We start from the raw sequence: 17,806 nt of genomic DNA, 5'->3' as shown, positions 1-17,806 counted from the left end.
ATAAGTTGGAACTCATGGTGAAACCTCAAAAAAAGCAAATTAAAGACCTTGCAGATGGGAGACACAATTTCGTGTAAAACATCTTGTCAGCTCAAAAAGGGAACAAGATTGTCCGACGTACCTAAGAACTACGACAGAGGCAAGTAGATTCATAGTTTCCCACATTCGACGATAGCAGGTGGAGCCAGGCTAACATAACCAGCAAGCAACGTCTAAAAGGCCACGAACGCAATTCGCCAATAAACAACCTAGTCACCTCATGAAAAAGTACCAACAACGCCCAACCACTCCACTCTCCGCCGCCATAGTCGTTAGCTTGCTCTCGGATCTGCCGTGGGTGGGAGACTAGGAGGGTGACTGCCACTGCCGCATCACCACAAGAAGGCGGCCATGCTTCCACACCTACACCACCACAATATGGAGACGCCAATGATTGATTCCCACTCACGGTCTGATAGCTAGGACTGCATGAAAAGCTCAAGGCTCGTAAGCTGCTCAAGATCGTCTTGTTTTTTGGCTTGAGTCGAGATCGACTCGAAAATAAATAAGCTGAGTATGACCACTTTATGTAGCTAGATAGGGAAACAAAATGATCTTGACCCAACACCGTCTCACTTGAGCAAACAACAGCATTCAACCTCCTCCGCTCTGTATCTCCTCTCGGCACCACACTCGCCATGGCCTCCTCAAGCTCCAAAGCCTACACCATCTCATCCGAACAAAATTAGGAGATCGCCCCATTGCGGCCGATTAGCAGGCTGTAGACAGACGAGCTCATCACAGGCCAATGTTGCGGATGAGCCAATGGAAGAGGCGACCAGCAATGAGCCTACGCCACCATCCTCGCCGGACCATGCCAGCATCAGCACGCGGAGGCGTGTGCTCACTACACCAACATGGAGTTCGAATAACGTGAGGCCGCATTCCCGTAGGCACAGGCCGACCAGGCCTAGAACCTCCACCTCCTCGACGAGCATCGGTATGTGGAGGAACAACTCGCCGCCGGCATGGACATCACGGTGGATGTCAACGAGCAAGAAACGTTGATCCTACCCTACCGCTCCGCCGGCGACATCCTTGTGACCGTTGGCGGTACCACGTTCGGCAGGAGGAGTTAGAAGTTTACGACGAGGATGAGGACGACGTTGCCAACTCCGCGTAGGCCATGCCACAACGACGAAGTCGACACGTGCGCTGGTGCCGCCTACAGCGAGGAAGAGTACACCATGGGATAGCGCCAACGCTTGGGTCCCACGACGACCACTACTCTTTCCTCCCGTTGAAGCTAAGCTTGGCGGGCTGGATCATCGGTGGCTGATTAGCCGCTTGGCTTCGCAAAGGCGAAGGGTAGTCTACCCGGCCCTCCTGCTGAAGCTTCACCTCCCCGGGCTCACAGCCGTCCGATGAGCTTGCTGCCAGACATGGGAAAGACAAGAGACGTGGGAAATGTGCGCCGGCGATCATCTGGACTAGGTTAGAATATGGTTTAGTTCAAATATATTGAGAATGTAATGAATGTGCTTCGTTTAGACGAAAACCATCCGGTTTTATGTAAAAGTTATTCAAGCTTCAATGAAAATCGTTCGGTTTGTTAAAATTCGCATCAAAATCTGTTTATTTTCATTAAATTCTGCTCCAAATGTAACCACGGTTGGATGGCCGACTTCCCCATCATTGTCTATGAACTAATACGCGGTCCGCAGACGGATGCGGTGTTCGGCTTGATGGTCAGAGAAGCCCTAATATCATCATTTCTTTGTGTGCAACAGGTGAGCTAAATCAAGTTGATTCCATTTCATGTCTCCAACCAAATTTTTTTTTTGAGACAAATGTCTCCAACCAAATGTTGGAACGCATCCTGACCATTGAACCCGTGGACCCTCTTGACTTTTGTTTCCCCAAACCGCTCGCCGCTGGGCCTGCTGGGCTTTTGCTGCCTGCTGCTCTGCCTCTGCTGCTTGGTGTAGCCATAGCTGCACGGCGGCAATGGCGATCTGAAGGCCCGCCTGCCGCCGGAAGCTCGACGAGAATGGAGCGGATCCTCAAGTCCGCCAGGGAGTCCGGCTCCCTCAACCTCTCCAACCGCTCCCTCAGGTACGGTCAATTCAATTCAATTCAAATCAAATCCCCCATCATCCATCTGTTTGCTCGAAAGAGCCGGATCTCGATCTGTTCCACTCCGCCACTGGCTGTTCTTGGTCTCCGTCGACCCTGCCATCTGTTTGCTGCCCTGACAGAAACCAAATGCGTTGCCAGATTCAGATGCGACGTGGCTCATTCCGCCAGTCTATGTATGTAAACGTGGGGGATTAATTCCTCGCAGGGCGCGCGGAAGCCGCCGTAACCGACGCCGAAATGGGTGTGCAGCCTGACTCCCACTAGCGAGCTCCATTTTGGGCAGATTCCTTGTTCCTGCTACTGTAGTACTAGTATTTATTATTACCTTCAGTTTGACAGAAACAGAGTTTGACTGAAACTCTAGTTGTGTTTTCCTTAGTGTTCAAGTACATGGCACACATAGAGCTGCGTACAGCAGTTACAGGAGCCAGCGTGTGCACGATCGTCAGTAATGCGCTACCGCAAAAACAGGAGATTAGTTCAATCTGAACTAAATCTGAACTGGGAAGATCACAACTAACCTGATCAACATTGACTGCGAAGCGGGGCGGATCGGGCGCAGCTCTGCATCCCTACATACAGGCAAAGACCAAGTCACAAGATAACTGAACACACTAACACAGTTCAGGGGGTTTTCATCGCTTTGCATGCCCAACTTATTACTTAATATGCTGTACTGCGTTCTAGCGTCACGGTGTTCTCAGAGATCGAATACGAATCGTGTATCGTAACCCACGTTCAGCCTATGGAGCTTGTTCATGGATTTCCCCTGTTTCATACACTAGGTGTAATACTTGACCTGTACTTGCTGCATCTTTTATCTTCCCACTGACGGCACATCTTCGTGTATTTTTTTTTCGTTCCTCAGCGAGGTGCCCGGGGAGGTGTACAACAACTTGGACACGGGCAGCCTGGATGACAAATGGTGGGAGGTAAGCTGCGCCACTGTGGTGCCCCTTATGCAGGACCTCTATATGGCACAATTAGATCAATCTAACCACGCCTTGCTTGAATTTCAGGGAGTCGACCTTCAGAAGCTCATACTGGCTCATAACAACCTGGAAGTATTGAGAGAAGACCTTAGGAATCTGTCTTCTCTTGTCGTGTTAAACATAAGCCACAATCAGATATCTTCCCTTCCTGCAGCTATTGGAGAGTATGTGGTGGATTTTCCTAATAAGTTTCACTGCTGACCCTTTTATTATTGTCTCACCTCATGGCATTCGACTTTCGTGCAGCCTTCCTTTGTTGAAATCACTGGATGCCTCATTCAATCAAATAAAACTTATACCCGAAGAAGTTGGCTTGGCTACTGCTTTAGTCAAGTTAGTACATCATGTACTCTTCCTTGTTCACTTTACATTTATTGACTTCCATTATACTATGGGTTTGTGCCATTGATAAGAACAACTTATCCACCATGTATTATCATGCTGAAAGTTTTATGGGCCCCAGTATAACTCTCTACTCCATATGTATCCATTATGCTGAATAAAAATTACCTAAGATTCAACATTAATGCTGAATCTTGTCATTCAGTGGGCATTAACTATAGGGCTCATAACACCAGTCGGTGCCGTTTTGTGGGTTTTAAATGTTACTGATTAGCACATGACCCAAAACTTTATCTGAGATGTTAAATATTCATGTATTAACGCACCACTGTTTTTGTGCAGGGTTGACTTCTCAAATAATTGCCTCACTGAGCTGCCAGCTAGCCTTGGCAGATGCTTGAACTTGTCAGAACTCAAGGTAAACTGTAGTCAATGCATTTATTATTTTCACAATAGTTTTTTGGGGCTTCTATCAATCTGCAGTTGATCATTACTGAATTATATCACTTGATTCATTCTCTAGTCTGGACACACAAAAAGTAATATATTGCATTGTCTGTCTCTGTAGGCATCAAACAACAACATATCCAGATTACCAGATGAACTTGCTGGTTGCTGCAAGCTGAGTAAATTTGATCTGGAGGTACAAAGTCCGGATTGAACTTAAGTTGAATATTCGTTTTCTTGGGCTGCTTGACCTTTGTTCGCAAAAAACTTAAATTGCCACAAAATGTCAGGGAAACAAGCTTGTGCTACTTCCAGAAAATATGTTCACATCATGGACACTGCTCACAGAGCTGAATGCTGGTATGCAATAATACCATAATACTATTGAATATAAATGTTAGTTCTAGTTTTTGTTTACCTGAAAGTAACATCTAAATACTGGCAGCGAAAAATCAACTTACGGCCATTCCGGCTAGTATCGGAGCACTTTCAAAATTAGTTCGAATGGACCTGCACCAGAACAGTGAGTTAATCTTCCCTGTTATGTGTTGTCATGTGTATGAGCATCAGTTTATTAACACTGACAGTTTTAACTTTTTATATCAGAGATAACTTCGATTCCTTCTTCCATAAATGGATGCTCTTCTCTAGCTGAGTTCTACATGGGGTTAGTTATCTACCACGACTTCAGAATATAGTTGCGCTTTTCCTTATTGTGAACTATTTTTTATGATGTAAATTAACTCTGTTTCTTTTTTCTGTTTCAGAAATAATTTATTGTCGACAATACCAGATGATATTGGCATGCTGTCAAAATTAGGAACACTTGATCTTCACTCCAACCAGGTTTTATTCCATTCGTTACATGACAGAATTGTCAATATGGTCTTCTAATTTTTCCACTGCTTCACATTTATTTTGCATCATTTAACCAATTTTAGTTTGAGTTCCTTCTCAGCTACTGATTATTTATAGTTGCATGTAGTGAATAGAGTACAGAAGTTATCTGTTCCATGATGCCAAATAATCTTTCCTCACAGTTTGGTTTTGATCTGTCATTAATTAGCTTACTTACTGCATCTCCAGGGGAACTGTGGAAAGTTGTCATGATACGAATAACTGACATAAAGATTAATCTTAACTTAATGTTATGAGAGCATTGAGAACACTGAACATTCTTGTGACCAAAAATGCAACTCTTGGCATCCAGTATGCTAGAATTAACATAACAACAGCATCCATAAAGTAAAGGTCATATACTGTTGATCTTTTTTTTTAATAAACATGCTACTGTTTTTATCAGCTGAAGGAGTATCCTGTGGGAGCTTGCAAACTCAAGCTCAGTTTTCTTGATCTGTCAAACAACGCATTATCCGGCCTGCCACCCGAACTAGGTAGGTTTTTGTGTTGTGCAGTGCTATCTCTTGTAGTACCATTCCTGCTGTTTGCCTTTTTGGTTAACAATGTGATCACTCATAAGGATACATTGCACAGCTATGATCTCTATGTGTGCATGTGCATGAAAACACTTGCGCGTTGGTGTCTTGTATATGTGTTGGATGGTTTGTAATGCTCAATTCTTGCATATGTGTATGTAATAAGAGCTGAGTATATGGTGTGCTGCTCTCTTGCCAAATACTATAGTTTTGGATACTAATGTATGCATGCAATTTCAAGGTACAATGACAACCCTAAGAAAGCTTCTGCTTAGCGGAAATCCTATGAGGGCACTTCGTAGGTATGCTACAAGTCATGTACTCCTAACACTGTAAAAACTATCTGTCAGGCTTCTACGTAGAGTTGTCATCATATTAATCCATGTTGGTTGTCAGTTCTTTGGTTTCTGGACCAACATCAACATTGATGAAGTATCTGCGAAGCCGCCTTTCTTCTGAGGAGGAAGGTAACTGAAAGTGCCGAGTCATATTCATTTCAGCTATGATTGTAGTGTTTAGTAATTTCCATTGTTTGTTTAGTACATGTAACTGTAACATCGTGCCTTTGCATTTAGAAATGCTTCAACATCAGTAAAAATCTATATTAAACACATTTCTCCTGCAGCATCAGGCTCTAGAACCACCCCAACAAAAGATGACCAGATTTCTGCAGCAAGACGATTATCTGTATCTTCAAAGGTACTTAGATTATTTTACTAGCATATTTGCAATACCATAAGGTAGATCACCTTTTCCTATGAACTTTCTCACATGGATCTTGAACCATCCAAGGATCAAGTTCAGAGCCATTGTGATAGAAGTAACTAACTCACTATTGTGTTTTATGAGTTTATTATATTTTTAAAAGTGGTTGAGAAAACCAAGTAGCTGAGTTCTCGTATATTAAATGATCATTTGATGTCAATTTACTTTGCTAGGAGTTGAATTTGAGTGGTCTTGGTGTGCCCAATGTACCCCCTGCAGCTTGGGAGACAAGTGATGTGGTGAAACTTGATCTTTCTAAGAATTTGATAGAAGATCTGCCAAATGAGTTGTCCCTGTGCTCATCACTTCAAGTGAGTTGAACTCTTGTGTTGTTATTAATGATGTTTAACTTAATTGCATGGTGTTTATGTATATGAAGGTTTCAACTTAATTCATGTTCTTATCTCCCACTTCCTTTTTTGCAGGCTTTGATTCTGTCTAATAACAAGATAAAAAAGTGGCCTGGCATGGTTGTTTCCTCCCTTCCCAGTCTCACTATCTTGAAGCTGGACAATAATCCTCTAGCAGAGGTAATATAATGATCTTGTCTTACTATGCTTACATTCTGTTTTATTATTAACGAATAGATGTTCAATGTCTATTTCTCTCTAATTTTGTTAGAGTGTGAGTACCAGTCTTGCATAGTGTTGGTATTGAATTATGATGCCATAAAGTGAAAATAAATGAGATAACCAATTTTGGAACTTGATCGATGTTTGTGGAACCTACAAGAGTTATTGGCTCAACAATTAAAGCGATTCTATACTTCTACTCGTGTCTCATGTTATTAATCATTTGTCATTGGTTTCCAAAATTTCTTACGTTATTTCTATATAATACCCTTCACTTCACTTAACTGGAATACCATGTCAAATATCCGTGTAATGGCTGTTATGTTTTCTTGGCAGTTGGCAACACATAGCTTAAATACGACTAAATTGTCTTATAGAACAAAATGGATGAGTGAGGAAATAGTAACTTTGACATGGAAATCTACAATTGTGTTTTACATCTCATTTTGTAATATATAATAGTTAATTATTTTTGCAGATATCGTCCACTGATCTTGTGTCTCTATCAAAACTTGAAGTTCTGGATTTAAGTGGCAATGCATCCTCATTCAGTGAATCTTCTGTGGTTTCTTCATTACCACAACTGCATGAACTCTATCTTAGGTTCGAAAATATGCAAAGCATATACGCCACGTAAACCATTTTATCGAACTTACTTTGTTTTATATATGAACAGGCGAATGAAACTTCAGGAATTTCCTATTGGGCTTGTACAATTAAAACATCTACGGATTCTTAACCTCAGTCAAAATAATCTCTCAACCATACCAGAGGTATCTATCAGGGTTTAAAGGTTTGTTTTCTGATTTTACAATCAGCACTTGACATGCATTTCTGCACTTAAACAGGGTATCAAGGATTTTAGTGCTCTCATCGAGCTAGATCTTTCAGACAACAATATAACAAGGCTTCCAGCTGAGCTGGTATGTATGTTTTTGCACTTACAATTAGTTACAAGTTAGAATAATGCGGTTATAGGTTTGCCATTTTGCCTCTTATGCCTCACTCAAATATATTGGTATTTCTACAAAGTAGTTGGTTGCAAAAATCCTGAAAGATACCATCATGTCTAAGTTTTATAACAAACAGTAGTCCCTACTCCTAAATTATGTATTTCTCTATCTCTCGCTGAAATGCTATAAACCTTTATTTTATTTTTTTGGATTTTTATGAGCAGGGTCTGCTTGAGCCTAGCCTGCAAGTGCTCAAACTTGATGGAAATCCCCTCAGGAGGTAAGCATCTATCCTCACGCTTTTTCTGTGGTGGATCTATGTTGACACAAGATCCACGATTACACAACCTTGGCAGTCCTATATCTAATTTGTAGAGTCAACATGGAAAGAAAAAAAAAGAAATCTTTCAATGGCAACATATTATTGGTTCATAGTTGAACGCAAATTTACATTTGAGGGGAAGGGGGGAAAGGAAAGCTGTTGGGCAGGAAAAATATGACCAGCCTCGTTTTGCTTTCTTGTACAGCATAAGGCGGACTGTTCTGGAGCGAGGAACGAAAGCTGTTCTCAGCTATCTCAAAGAAAAGCTTCCGTCCAACTGAATAATACCATCATCAAGTGCAAATTCTGGCTGGACTTATTCCCTTGGTTTCCCCTGTTGAATAAATTTCCTGTGGTTATGTACTGAATTGACCGTGTGGTTGAAGTGTACTGAATTGACCCTGTGTGTGCGCGCGCGAGAATGGAGATGGTTTGCCACATGCATATTCCAATACTTATAAGGTGGACACAAGATTATGTGATTTGTGTTTTATAATTTGATGATGTTGCTTGGCTGAAATCCCTAGAGATTTTTCTTCTGTTGTGTTAAAATTATATTGCTTTGCTGTTGATCATTTGGAGAAGTTACACGATCACAAGTATAATATTGATTTTGCAGTGATAGTAGACAAGACTTTCGAATCATCTGAAAGGTAAGTGGAACAAAAGATGAACCCAAACGAAGTTACATCAGCAAAATGTTTTACTCTTCATCGTTGGGCGACGTTCTCCTTTTATTGCGGTGGTTGTTCTCCTGCCGGGGCCAGGTTCTCTGGAAGAACGGACGCCGGTCCTGTTGGCGTGACCTTCCTGGCCGCCATCTTTTTCCTTAAGGCGGCTGCCTCCGACATGACCTCTTCCGCCGTCGCCAGCAGCTGTTCTACTGCTGCTGGGAGCCGTTTCGCCGCCTCAGCCTCCGCCGGCGATAGAGCCGTCCAACTTTGTTCAGCCGCAAGCGCTGCCAACTCTTCTGCGGCAGTCGCCGCCAGCTCCTTTGCCTTCGCCACCAGCTGCTCCGCCTTCTCCACCGCTACCGCCGCCCGGTCCATGGCGGATCGGTCGGAATCCTACTTCACCCTAGACCTGTTTTTCCCTCTCGCATGCATAGAGCGTTTGCTCTCCTTGATTGATCCACGGGACAAAGCTTTTATAGACTGGTCGATTTGGAACTTGCTTTGGAACTCGAGCATTACTTTCCAAAAGAAAAATGTCTGCTGCCATGTATATTCCACGACTTTTGGAAGATGAATAATTGCTGCCGTGTTCGTTGATTTTCTTTGAAACTGTTACCAGGAGGAAAGACTCGCCACCTCAATCTCTACTATGAACCTCCCCCTAATAAAATTTTTTTTTGCGTGGTAAAAAAAAAACTAAGGTTCCATATTTCGTTCAGTTTTCTCCACACCATCCCTTCGTCTAATAACCTCCCAGGTACGACCATCACCTTTTCACCAATTTGTTTTCAGGCGTTCCCTATCCTGCCATTCTATTTAAATAATTTTTTACCATCGATTTATTTAAACCGGTTTGATCTGCTAAATTAGACCAATCTTTGCTATATTTGGTAACGTTTTTATGGAAGGAGTCAATCATGGTCAATCTCTAACCAATTTCTAAATACAAAATCTACACAAATTAGGCATATCACTTTACAAATATTACAGAAAGAAATATCAGACACGGATATTGCAACTCATCAAATATTACGGAAAGGAATCACTCTCGCATTTAATAACGACTCCATAGGGATCCAAGAGACACTCGTCCAAATCATCAATAGCGGCGTCCGTTGTGAGACGGGAATCTTTACGGCGGTGGCGTATCAACCCTTCAGGAGCAGCATCGTCGCTACATGTCACAAGTTTGCGACATGTCGTCCTAGAAACAGTGAACACGTGCTGTTGAGTTTTAGTTTCTAAAACGTTGTTCGTAACTATACCGTGGCTATGACAAGGAACATAAATGAAGCAAAATGGTCTAAGCCCGATCCTCGATTTATTAAACTCAATGTGGATGCAGCCTTCTATCCTGATGAAGGTGTAGGGGCTACAGCAGCTATTATACGTGATGATAGAGGTAATTTTATTGGAGCTCAATGCAAATTCATTCCTTTTGCAGCGGATATAATTACTACTGAAGCTTTGGCCATGCGAGATGGCCTTGTGTTTGCGAACGTCCTCGGATGTAGCCGAGTGGAAGCGGAATCAGATTCTTTGTAGGTCATCAATTTTTGCAGTGGTCAAACAACTTGGTGGGACGCTGCAGCGGCCATTTTCGCAGAATGTCTAGACACTAGTAATTCAATTGGGAAGGTCATATTTAAACACTGTTATCGATCTTGTAATCAAGCGGCTCATGTGCTAGCTCATTTTTGTTATTGTAATAAGATTTCTTTTAACTGGTTGGACAAGCCTCCTGACATTGTTGTCAGCAAGCTGGTAGACGATGTAAACCTATTTTGAGTTTCAATAAAACTAGCCAAAAAAAAGATGTATGCTCGAAGTGACCAATTATCTTCACCCGAGTAACCTTATATGGTATATATGTTTGATAGGAGTGATCCAAGCTGATATTTGCTCTGTAATTAATTACTTTATTTGTTTGATGCATTCTTTTAATATGAAATACAACCTCTATAAACAAAATAGGAGTATGTAATGAAAATTGTACAAATGATGTCACGGTACATGGCACGCAACTAATTATGGAACTTCTTGCCGTATTCATGTAGAGTGCACTGCTAGTTCGTGACATAAAGATGGCGTGCGGCCTCGAATGCTGTTAGTATGCGCCTCACCGGCAGCGTCCGACGCGGGCGCCGCTAGTATCCTATTACTAGCAGTGTTATAGTAGGAGCGTTCCGCCTGGACGTTGCTAGTAGAAACTTCGGATCGCTGCCAATGATGGGTCTTAGACTAGTGTCTACTCTTCCTCGTCGGTGACCGCACCTTCACTTCACGAGTTTTATCCCCGTCGCTCCTGGAGATGGCAGATAGTGGACGCGGGCGTCAGAAGGGAACAACAAAGACTTGAATGATGGGGACACAAGTGCCAGAAGGCGCAGCCGTAAGCTAGGTTTAGGTCCGGCCCCCCTTCTTTTCAATGAGAACCATCCGAAATGTAAATGTTTCCGTCCGGTTTGTATCAAGATCATCCAATCTATATGTAATTCATCCGGTTTGTTGAAATCAGGTTTGAATTTTATGCGGCTATGGTTAGATGTCCGCAACCCGGCCTTGAAGATGCCCTTAGTGCACAAGTTGAACATAACTTACATTTGACAAAGGAGGGAGAGTAAAGAGATGAAAGTTGCAGACTTGTAGTTCAATTCACACAATGGTGTAGAAAACGGAGCAATGCTCAGCCTCGTTTTGCTTTCTTGTACAGCATAAGACGGAGTGTTCTGGAGCGAGAGGAACGAAATTTGTTCTCAAAGAAAAGCTTCCATCCAACTGAATAGTATCATCACTAATAGCGGATTCTGGCTTGAATTATTCGCTTGTGACCCGGTCGGTTTTATCCTGCTGTACATGTTCAATAAGTTTGCCGCGGAATCAACCGTGTGTGCGAGAATGGAGATGACATATTTGGATGTTTAATTTGAGGTTGTCATGTATGTAAGTTATGTTCAATTTAAAATCTTTGAAATTTTTGCTTCGGTAGTAGTAGTGTCATATATCCTATGGTGTTGGTGTTAATTTTTTGGAGATACTTTAGTATACACGATCACACGTGCAATATCTGATTTTTGATTGGAAACTATTACATAGAAGATCGTCATTTGAAAGTTCGAGTGAAACAAAAGGTGAATTAAAAAACGCTGACCGTTGAGTAAAACAAAAGACTGACAAACCCAAAGGACCAAGAGCGAAATTACACCAACGAGAATGTTTTAACCCTAGAAGACCAGAGAGTATCTATCACGAAAACTAAAACTTAGTAGATCAAATCTTGAGTTTCTGACCGTTCATCATCACCTGAAGACTTTATTCCTGCCAATTGAACTTAGTCCGAATCACGATAATATTTTTGTGTGGGATAATGTGTCTTGCACATAGTTTCCAGGTCCATGACGGCGGCTCCGACATGCCTACCCCCACATGACTTCACCACCACATCATCGTCCTACTTTCCAGACCGCCTGAGGGTCACTTGGAACACCAACACATCCTGCCTCATATCTGCCACGAGGCTGTCCAGCACGGCCCCTGCCACGCGCACTCCGGTGTCCCTCGCAACGAGCCGTTGCTCCATTGCATGCTTCCTTTGGCCCAACACATAGTTGTTGTTGCATCGTCGGGCTCGTGGCGAGTATCACACGCCGGTAGGCAACCTCCGCATACACCCCGGGCTTGACGCATGCGCTTCTCTGGTATTCCCTTCGTCCGAAAAAACTTGTCATCAAAATAGATAAAAAGGGATGTATCTAGAACTAAAATACATCTAGATACATCTCCTTTTATTCATTTTGATGACAAGTATTTCCGGACGGAGGAAGTAGCTCATTAAGGTGACGCGGATGGTAAGGTTGAACGACATGTCGAGTGACGATAGCCCACGGTCCATGGTCGGGTCGAGGCCAGAGACGGAGTCTATCGCGGCAGAGTAGCTCAATGGATCATCCGGTTCATCTGGTCCTGGCGGGAACGCGTAGCATGTGCCCATTATGACTCCGGCGATGAGGAGGGCGAAAAACATCATCATGAGCGACAGTACACAGGCTACCGCCGCCTTTTCCGCGCAGCTGTCCTCCGGTGTCGCTGCCTTCTTCGCTGCCGCCATGACTCTGTTTTTCTTTTTACTTTCCGTAGATGCCGCCAATCGGTCCGCCAACGCCGCCAGACATACCGCCGCATCAGCCTCCGCCTTCACTGCCTCTACTGTTTGGCATCGACCGACGCAGGCTTCGATGCTTGTTCGTGGTTTTCTCTTCGACGGCATGTGTGCGTTTTTGTGTGGGTTGCTAGGTCGCCTCTTGTTTTTGCGGGCATGTTGACGATATTCGCCCGGTTTTCCGTCAATTAACTAGGCACTTCTTTTCGATCTTTTTTAATGAATCGGGTCCTAAGGGACCGCGTTTCAGTCTTCAACTTTTTTACGGCGACTGCCGCCAGCTCCTCTGCATCCACCACCAGCTGTTGCGCCTCCTCCACGGCTACGGCCGCCCGGTCCATGCCCATCTGGGCGTAGGGAACCTTTTTTCCCTCTCGCAGAGGCATCTAGCGTTTGCTCTCCTCGATCGATTGGCTTTGGCTGCGGTGTATAGACGGATGGATTTGAAGCTTCCTTGGTGGAATTCGTACGTGCACATTATATATACTTTCCAAAGCAAAATGTTACATCTTTCCATATATAAACAGAAGTGTCGGTTCCTGCCAATTTCCGTGGCTCATATTCTTGGAATATCATTTCCTGACGTGTTTGCATTTCCCGTACTGTTCCGTTATCAAAGAAAACATGAAACAAGATCTCTATAGCCCTTTGCTCCAGTGTGAACGTGTTATAAAGTACTCCCTCTGTTACCCTTAAAAAAAATACTCCCTCCGTTCCATTTAGAGATCGTGGAATCTCTATCTTATATTTAGGAACAGAGGAAGTAGTAAATAAACTCGCAACTTGCGTGTCGACAACAATATTTATTTTGATAAACCGAAAAATTTATTCATTAGAAAGAACCAATACATCATACATCGTCTGTGAGGACCATTACAATTTCATTCATAGTTTCCTCAAACCAATCAGAGGTTACAGAAAATTTAGCTAGTCTTGCGAGTTCATGAGCTACTTTATTCGTTTCTCTATTACAATGTTGGCTAACTGCACACACATGCAGCTCAATGGACAGTTCTCAACTTGCAGTCGCAGGCCACTCGGTCGGTCAACGCAACCATCATCTTTTTCTTCAACAAGTCACGCAAGTTGATACTATATAACCTGTTTAGTTAATCAGAAAAAATGGATAACAATGAGCAGCTTAACTATAATGTTATTCGGTTTAGCTATTTTTTAGGTATCTAAATTTTTTGTTGCGTCGGTCACTTTTTCCTTCTTCCTGAGCGCACGAGATGGGGAGGCCGGACCTCACCGGAGAAAAAGCAACCTTGCCTCATAGGAGAAGAACCAGCCCCACTGCCAATCTTAGGGGGAAACCATAGCCTCATTATCTATCTTTAGGGTATCATTGTCTTGTTGTTCACTGGTGTTGTGAGGGGGGGGGGGGGGGGGGGGTGCAGGGATCGCCGAAGTTCACTGGTGTTGTGGGGCTTTTTTTGTGAGGATTGTCGAATTTGTTCACCGGTGGTGCGGGGCTTAGAGGGATGGCCGGGACGGTGAGGGGAGGTCGAGGGGAAGGCGATGTGTTTGGATATTGATCTGATGGTTAGGAAACGGTCTGAATGTTTTTACTTGTGAGAGAATTATTTTGCAGAGGTGACCTCTTTTTTTTTTACGAAAGGCGATAGATCGAGGATTCTAATATGAAGACAGAGTAAAGACATACGAGAAGCTAATGATTAAATAGATCAAATACAAATCACAAACACAATTGTGACACTGGAACCAATGTACTACCTAAACTGCCTAAACGCCCTATATTTAGGAATGGAGGTAGTATAACAAATCTAGTAAAGCAGTAAGACATCTTGATGGTTGATGGTGAGCTGAAGGATGTCAAGCGTACATCTTAGACTCGAGAAGCATTCATCATGGCAGAATCACGGAGGGGCACATTTCAACCCATCTATCACAAGGAGTGACATGGCCCCCAACACGCCTTGCACCGCATGATGTCACACGCATTGTGTGTGTCCTAGAAGGGGTGTTTCTGCTCGCAGCGGCCGAAGCCATCATCCCCATCGTCGTCGTGCCTAACGCCACACGCGCATCACCACCGGACTGTTTGAGCGTGACGCCGAACACCTCCACCCCGCTCTGTATGTCCGCCACGAGACCGTCCATCATGTACCCCGGTAGGTGAACGTCGACGCCCCTCGATCGTGACTATGGCCTTGTTTGGATACTCTAACACAGTTAGAGTTAGAGTTATTTTTTAATCCACTCTAACTCAAATAAGCATCTCTTCACCGGGATAGTTGGGTTAGATGGAACTAACCCACTCTAACCCTCCATGTTTGGATACTTTTGGGTTATTTGAGCCTCCAACTAACCCAAACTAGCTCTAATCCCATGATCCAAACAGGGCCTATGGGCTCCTCCCTCAACTCCCTTGGTCCGACGCAGAGCTTGTGCGGCGTAGCGGCACTGGCGGCGAGCGGGACGCAGCGGTAGGACACCTCAACGTACGTGCCGGCCTCCATGCACTTTCGGCTCCACACGCTGTAGGGGGAGGCAATGCCGAGGGTGAGGTTGAACTCCACGTGATCAAACGTGAGGTTCGTCGGCGATGGCGGGTCAAGGCCGGAAGCGGAGTCGATAGCGACAGAGCAGAGCGTGTCGGAGCTTAGGTCGATGACCAAAAGCGTGATGCCGCCGGCAACGATGAGTAGACCGATGCAAATAAAGCACGGGACGCAATGGCAGTCGCTGGTGGCTCGGTACGGCGTCGGGTTCTCAGGATCCGTGGACGACAACCCCGGCGACATGGTGTCTAACCCCGGCAACATGGCAGCTAGCTCTATCGATTAGCTTGGTCTTACTTTGCTGCTATGTATGGCCGGATCGATCGATCGTATTGGCTTCGTATATTTTTTTTTATTAGAACGAAGGCTCGCGAAGAACCCGGCTTTAAATTAACAAAGCCATCAACCGGCCAGGAAGTACAAACACACATAAACCCCACGACCAAACGATACAAGAGGACACTCTAGGAGGCTTACAACTCAATGGGTCACACAAGCTCGAAAAAGCATTCGAAGCTTGTCCTAGCCAAAGACTACAACCAAACAGCCATCTAGGGGTGAGGCACACACGAGCACGCCGAGGACCTGCTTGCAACAGAGTGTGGCAAGTGAGCCCGACCAACGCCCAAGTAGAAAGACATCACACATCCGCCGTCTCTCTCACCGCAGAGGGACCCTTCCCTCTCGCCATGGCGCCGTACCCGGCGTACTTGAGAGACGCTCACCCTAGAGCAGGGGACGTGCCAGCTTCTGGACCTGGAGCAGCCGCAGCACACCACCACTTGAATTCGAGCACTCCGCGACTGCCGCAACGCCACAACCTAGAACGCCGGAGAGCTGCAGGAAAACCACCAGGTGCAGCTACTGAAGAAAGGTAGCAGAGGCATCAGGTAAACCGACAGGCCAACGAGGAGAACCTCATGACACCGCCGTCACCGGACCACCCAAGCCATCCAAGCTCCGATCTTGACCCCTCACTTGAACGCAACCCTCCCCAGGCGGCGCCCCCAAGGAAGACACGACGCACAGCGCACCGTCGCCGCCCAATCCGAGCAGGATTTTGGGCTTTCACCCGGGAGGAGGAACATGGGTGGAAAGGGAGAGGACCTCTGCAACACCTCCAAGGAGGAGACGGCGTCGGGGACGTCGATGCTGCCAGGCCGGCCAAGCCGGCCAACGGTTTCCCGCGGCCCAGGACCAGACCACCGAACACCCACCCACATCATATCGGCACTCGGGAGGAGGCTGGCGAGAAGCGGCGGGGACGAGGGATACAGGGGAAAGGAGCCACCCGCAGATCTGACAAGGAGGGGAAGACCTCCGCGCCACCGCCGCCACCCGCCGTCGTCTCACCACCCGCGTGGTCGAGGCCGCCGGCCAGAGCACCCCGCGAACGACGTCGGCCGAAAGGCGCCGCCGCCTCGCCAAGAAGGGCCGCCGCCCCAGATCCGAGGTCCTCCTTGAGGAAAGGAGCGGCCGAGGCCTCGCCGCCACCATCACGGGCGGCCGCGCGAGCGGATCCGGCGGCTTTCTCAGGTGGCGGCGAGGGAGGGAGGGTGAGGGAGCGGCGGCGCGACGGGGAAACCCTAGTCGCCGCCCGAGTCGCCCGAAGCGGACGACGCGGGGGCGGGGGGGGGGGGGGGCGGTTGGTTTTTGAGCTCCTTCACTACAAACGTTCCAAAGGTCGGCTGCGTATATATAAGCATGATAGAGAAGAAGAGCTTCGGATTTATAGGTGGAGTCGGCCGCTTGTGCTTTCCAAAACAACATGTCAGCTTCTATAATCCGTGGCATCCTGTTTGGAATATCATTGCCGCGTACTTCTGTGTTCGAAGTTGCCTGGATAATTCTTTCTACATAAATTTGCCTCCACTAGTCTAGTTTTCCTTTCGACCGCTTCCCGCTTCAACTAATGTGGTAGAACAAAGAAAGTCGACTACCAGTAGAGCCTGAACTCTGCTCCGTTGTTTATAGCCACAATAATTTCTTTTCCTAAAAAGATCTAGAACTACTATAAAAGTTCACCGGAACTATAAAGCGTCTCAAACTTAATAAAAATTACATCTTGATTTTGAGACCACCAAACAACCACTATTGCTGTCTGGACGAGTCGCCGACACGTTGCTATCGCCACTCCTCTATAGGAGCTGGCTTGACCTTGTCGAGTGCACGTCCTCTAAGGAATAGTGTCATGGAGTCACAGTCGTCGGCATTGAGCCCTTCAATAGATCTGAGGCCCCACGGTCGGCACCAACTGTCATGGGAATTACTCTGATAGTGAGTACTACGGATACGAACAAGGGCTGATCCTAGCTATGGCGAAGATGTGACACAAGGATTTATGAGTTCAGGTCCCTCACGGTGGAGGTAAAGACCCCACGTCTTAAGCTCCGGAGCTATTGTTCCTCTTGCGACTTGGTGATTACAATGGATGCGAACCCTTGTTCCTATGCTAAGGGGTGACTTATATAGAGTGCGTCGGCCCCTATCCTGGCTACATT

At 45.5% G+C, this 17,806-nt stretch overlaps 1 protein-coding gene across 1 annotated transcript; it reads left to right on the top strand.

The window, feature by feature from the left end:
- Positions 1-1,906: 1,906 nt before the first annotated feature.
- Positions 1,907-8,486, top strand: LOC125515587 (plant intracellular Ras-group-related LRR protein 6). Its single transcript, XM_048681084.1, has 21 exons — positions 1,907-2,094; positions 2,987-3,050; positions 3,138-3,274; positions 3,357-3,443; positions 3,795-3,870; positions 4,021-4,095; positions 4,190-4,259; positions 4,345-4,422; positions 4,506-4,566; positions 4,667-4,745; positions 5,203-5,293; positions 5,577-5,637; positions 5,732-5,802; positions 5,961-6,034; positions 6,274-6,411; positions 6,526-6,630; positions 7,151-7,275; positions 7,349-7,445; positions 7,521-7,595; positions 7,850-7,905; positions 8,153-8,486. The coding sequence occupies exons 1-21, from the start codon at positions 2,030-2,032 to the stop codon at positions 8,226-8,228; spliced, it is 1,761 nt and encodes a 586-aa protein (XP_048537041.1). The 5' UTR covers positions 1,907-2,029; the 3' UTR covers positions 8,229-8,486.
- Positions 8,487-17,806: the final 9,320 nt, after the last annotated feature.

This window comes from Triticum urartu, chromosome 6, assembly GCF_003073215.2.
Source record: "Triticum urartu cultivar G1812 chromosome 6, Tu2.1, whole genome shotgun sequence".
NCBI lineage: Eukaryota > Viridiplantae > Streptophyta > Magnoliopsida > Poales > Poaceae > Triticum > Triticum urartu.
Note: the sequence above shows the minus strand (reverse complement) of the source record. Positions and strands in the feature narration are given on the sequence as shown.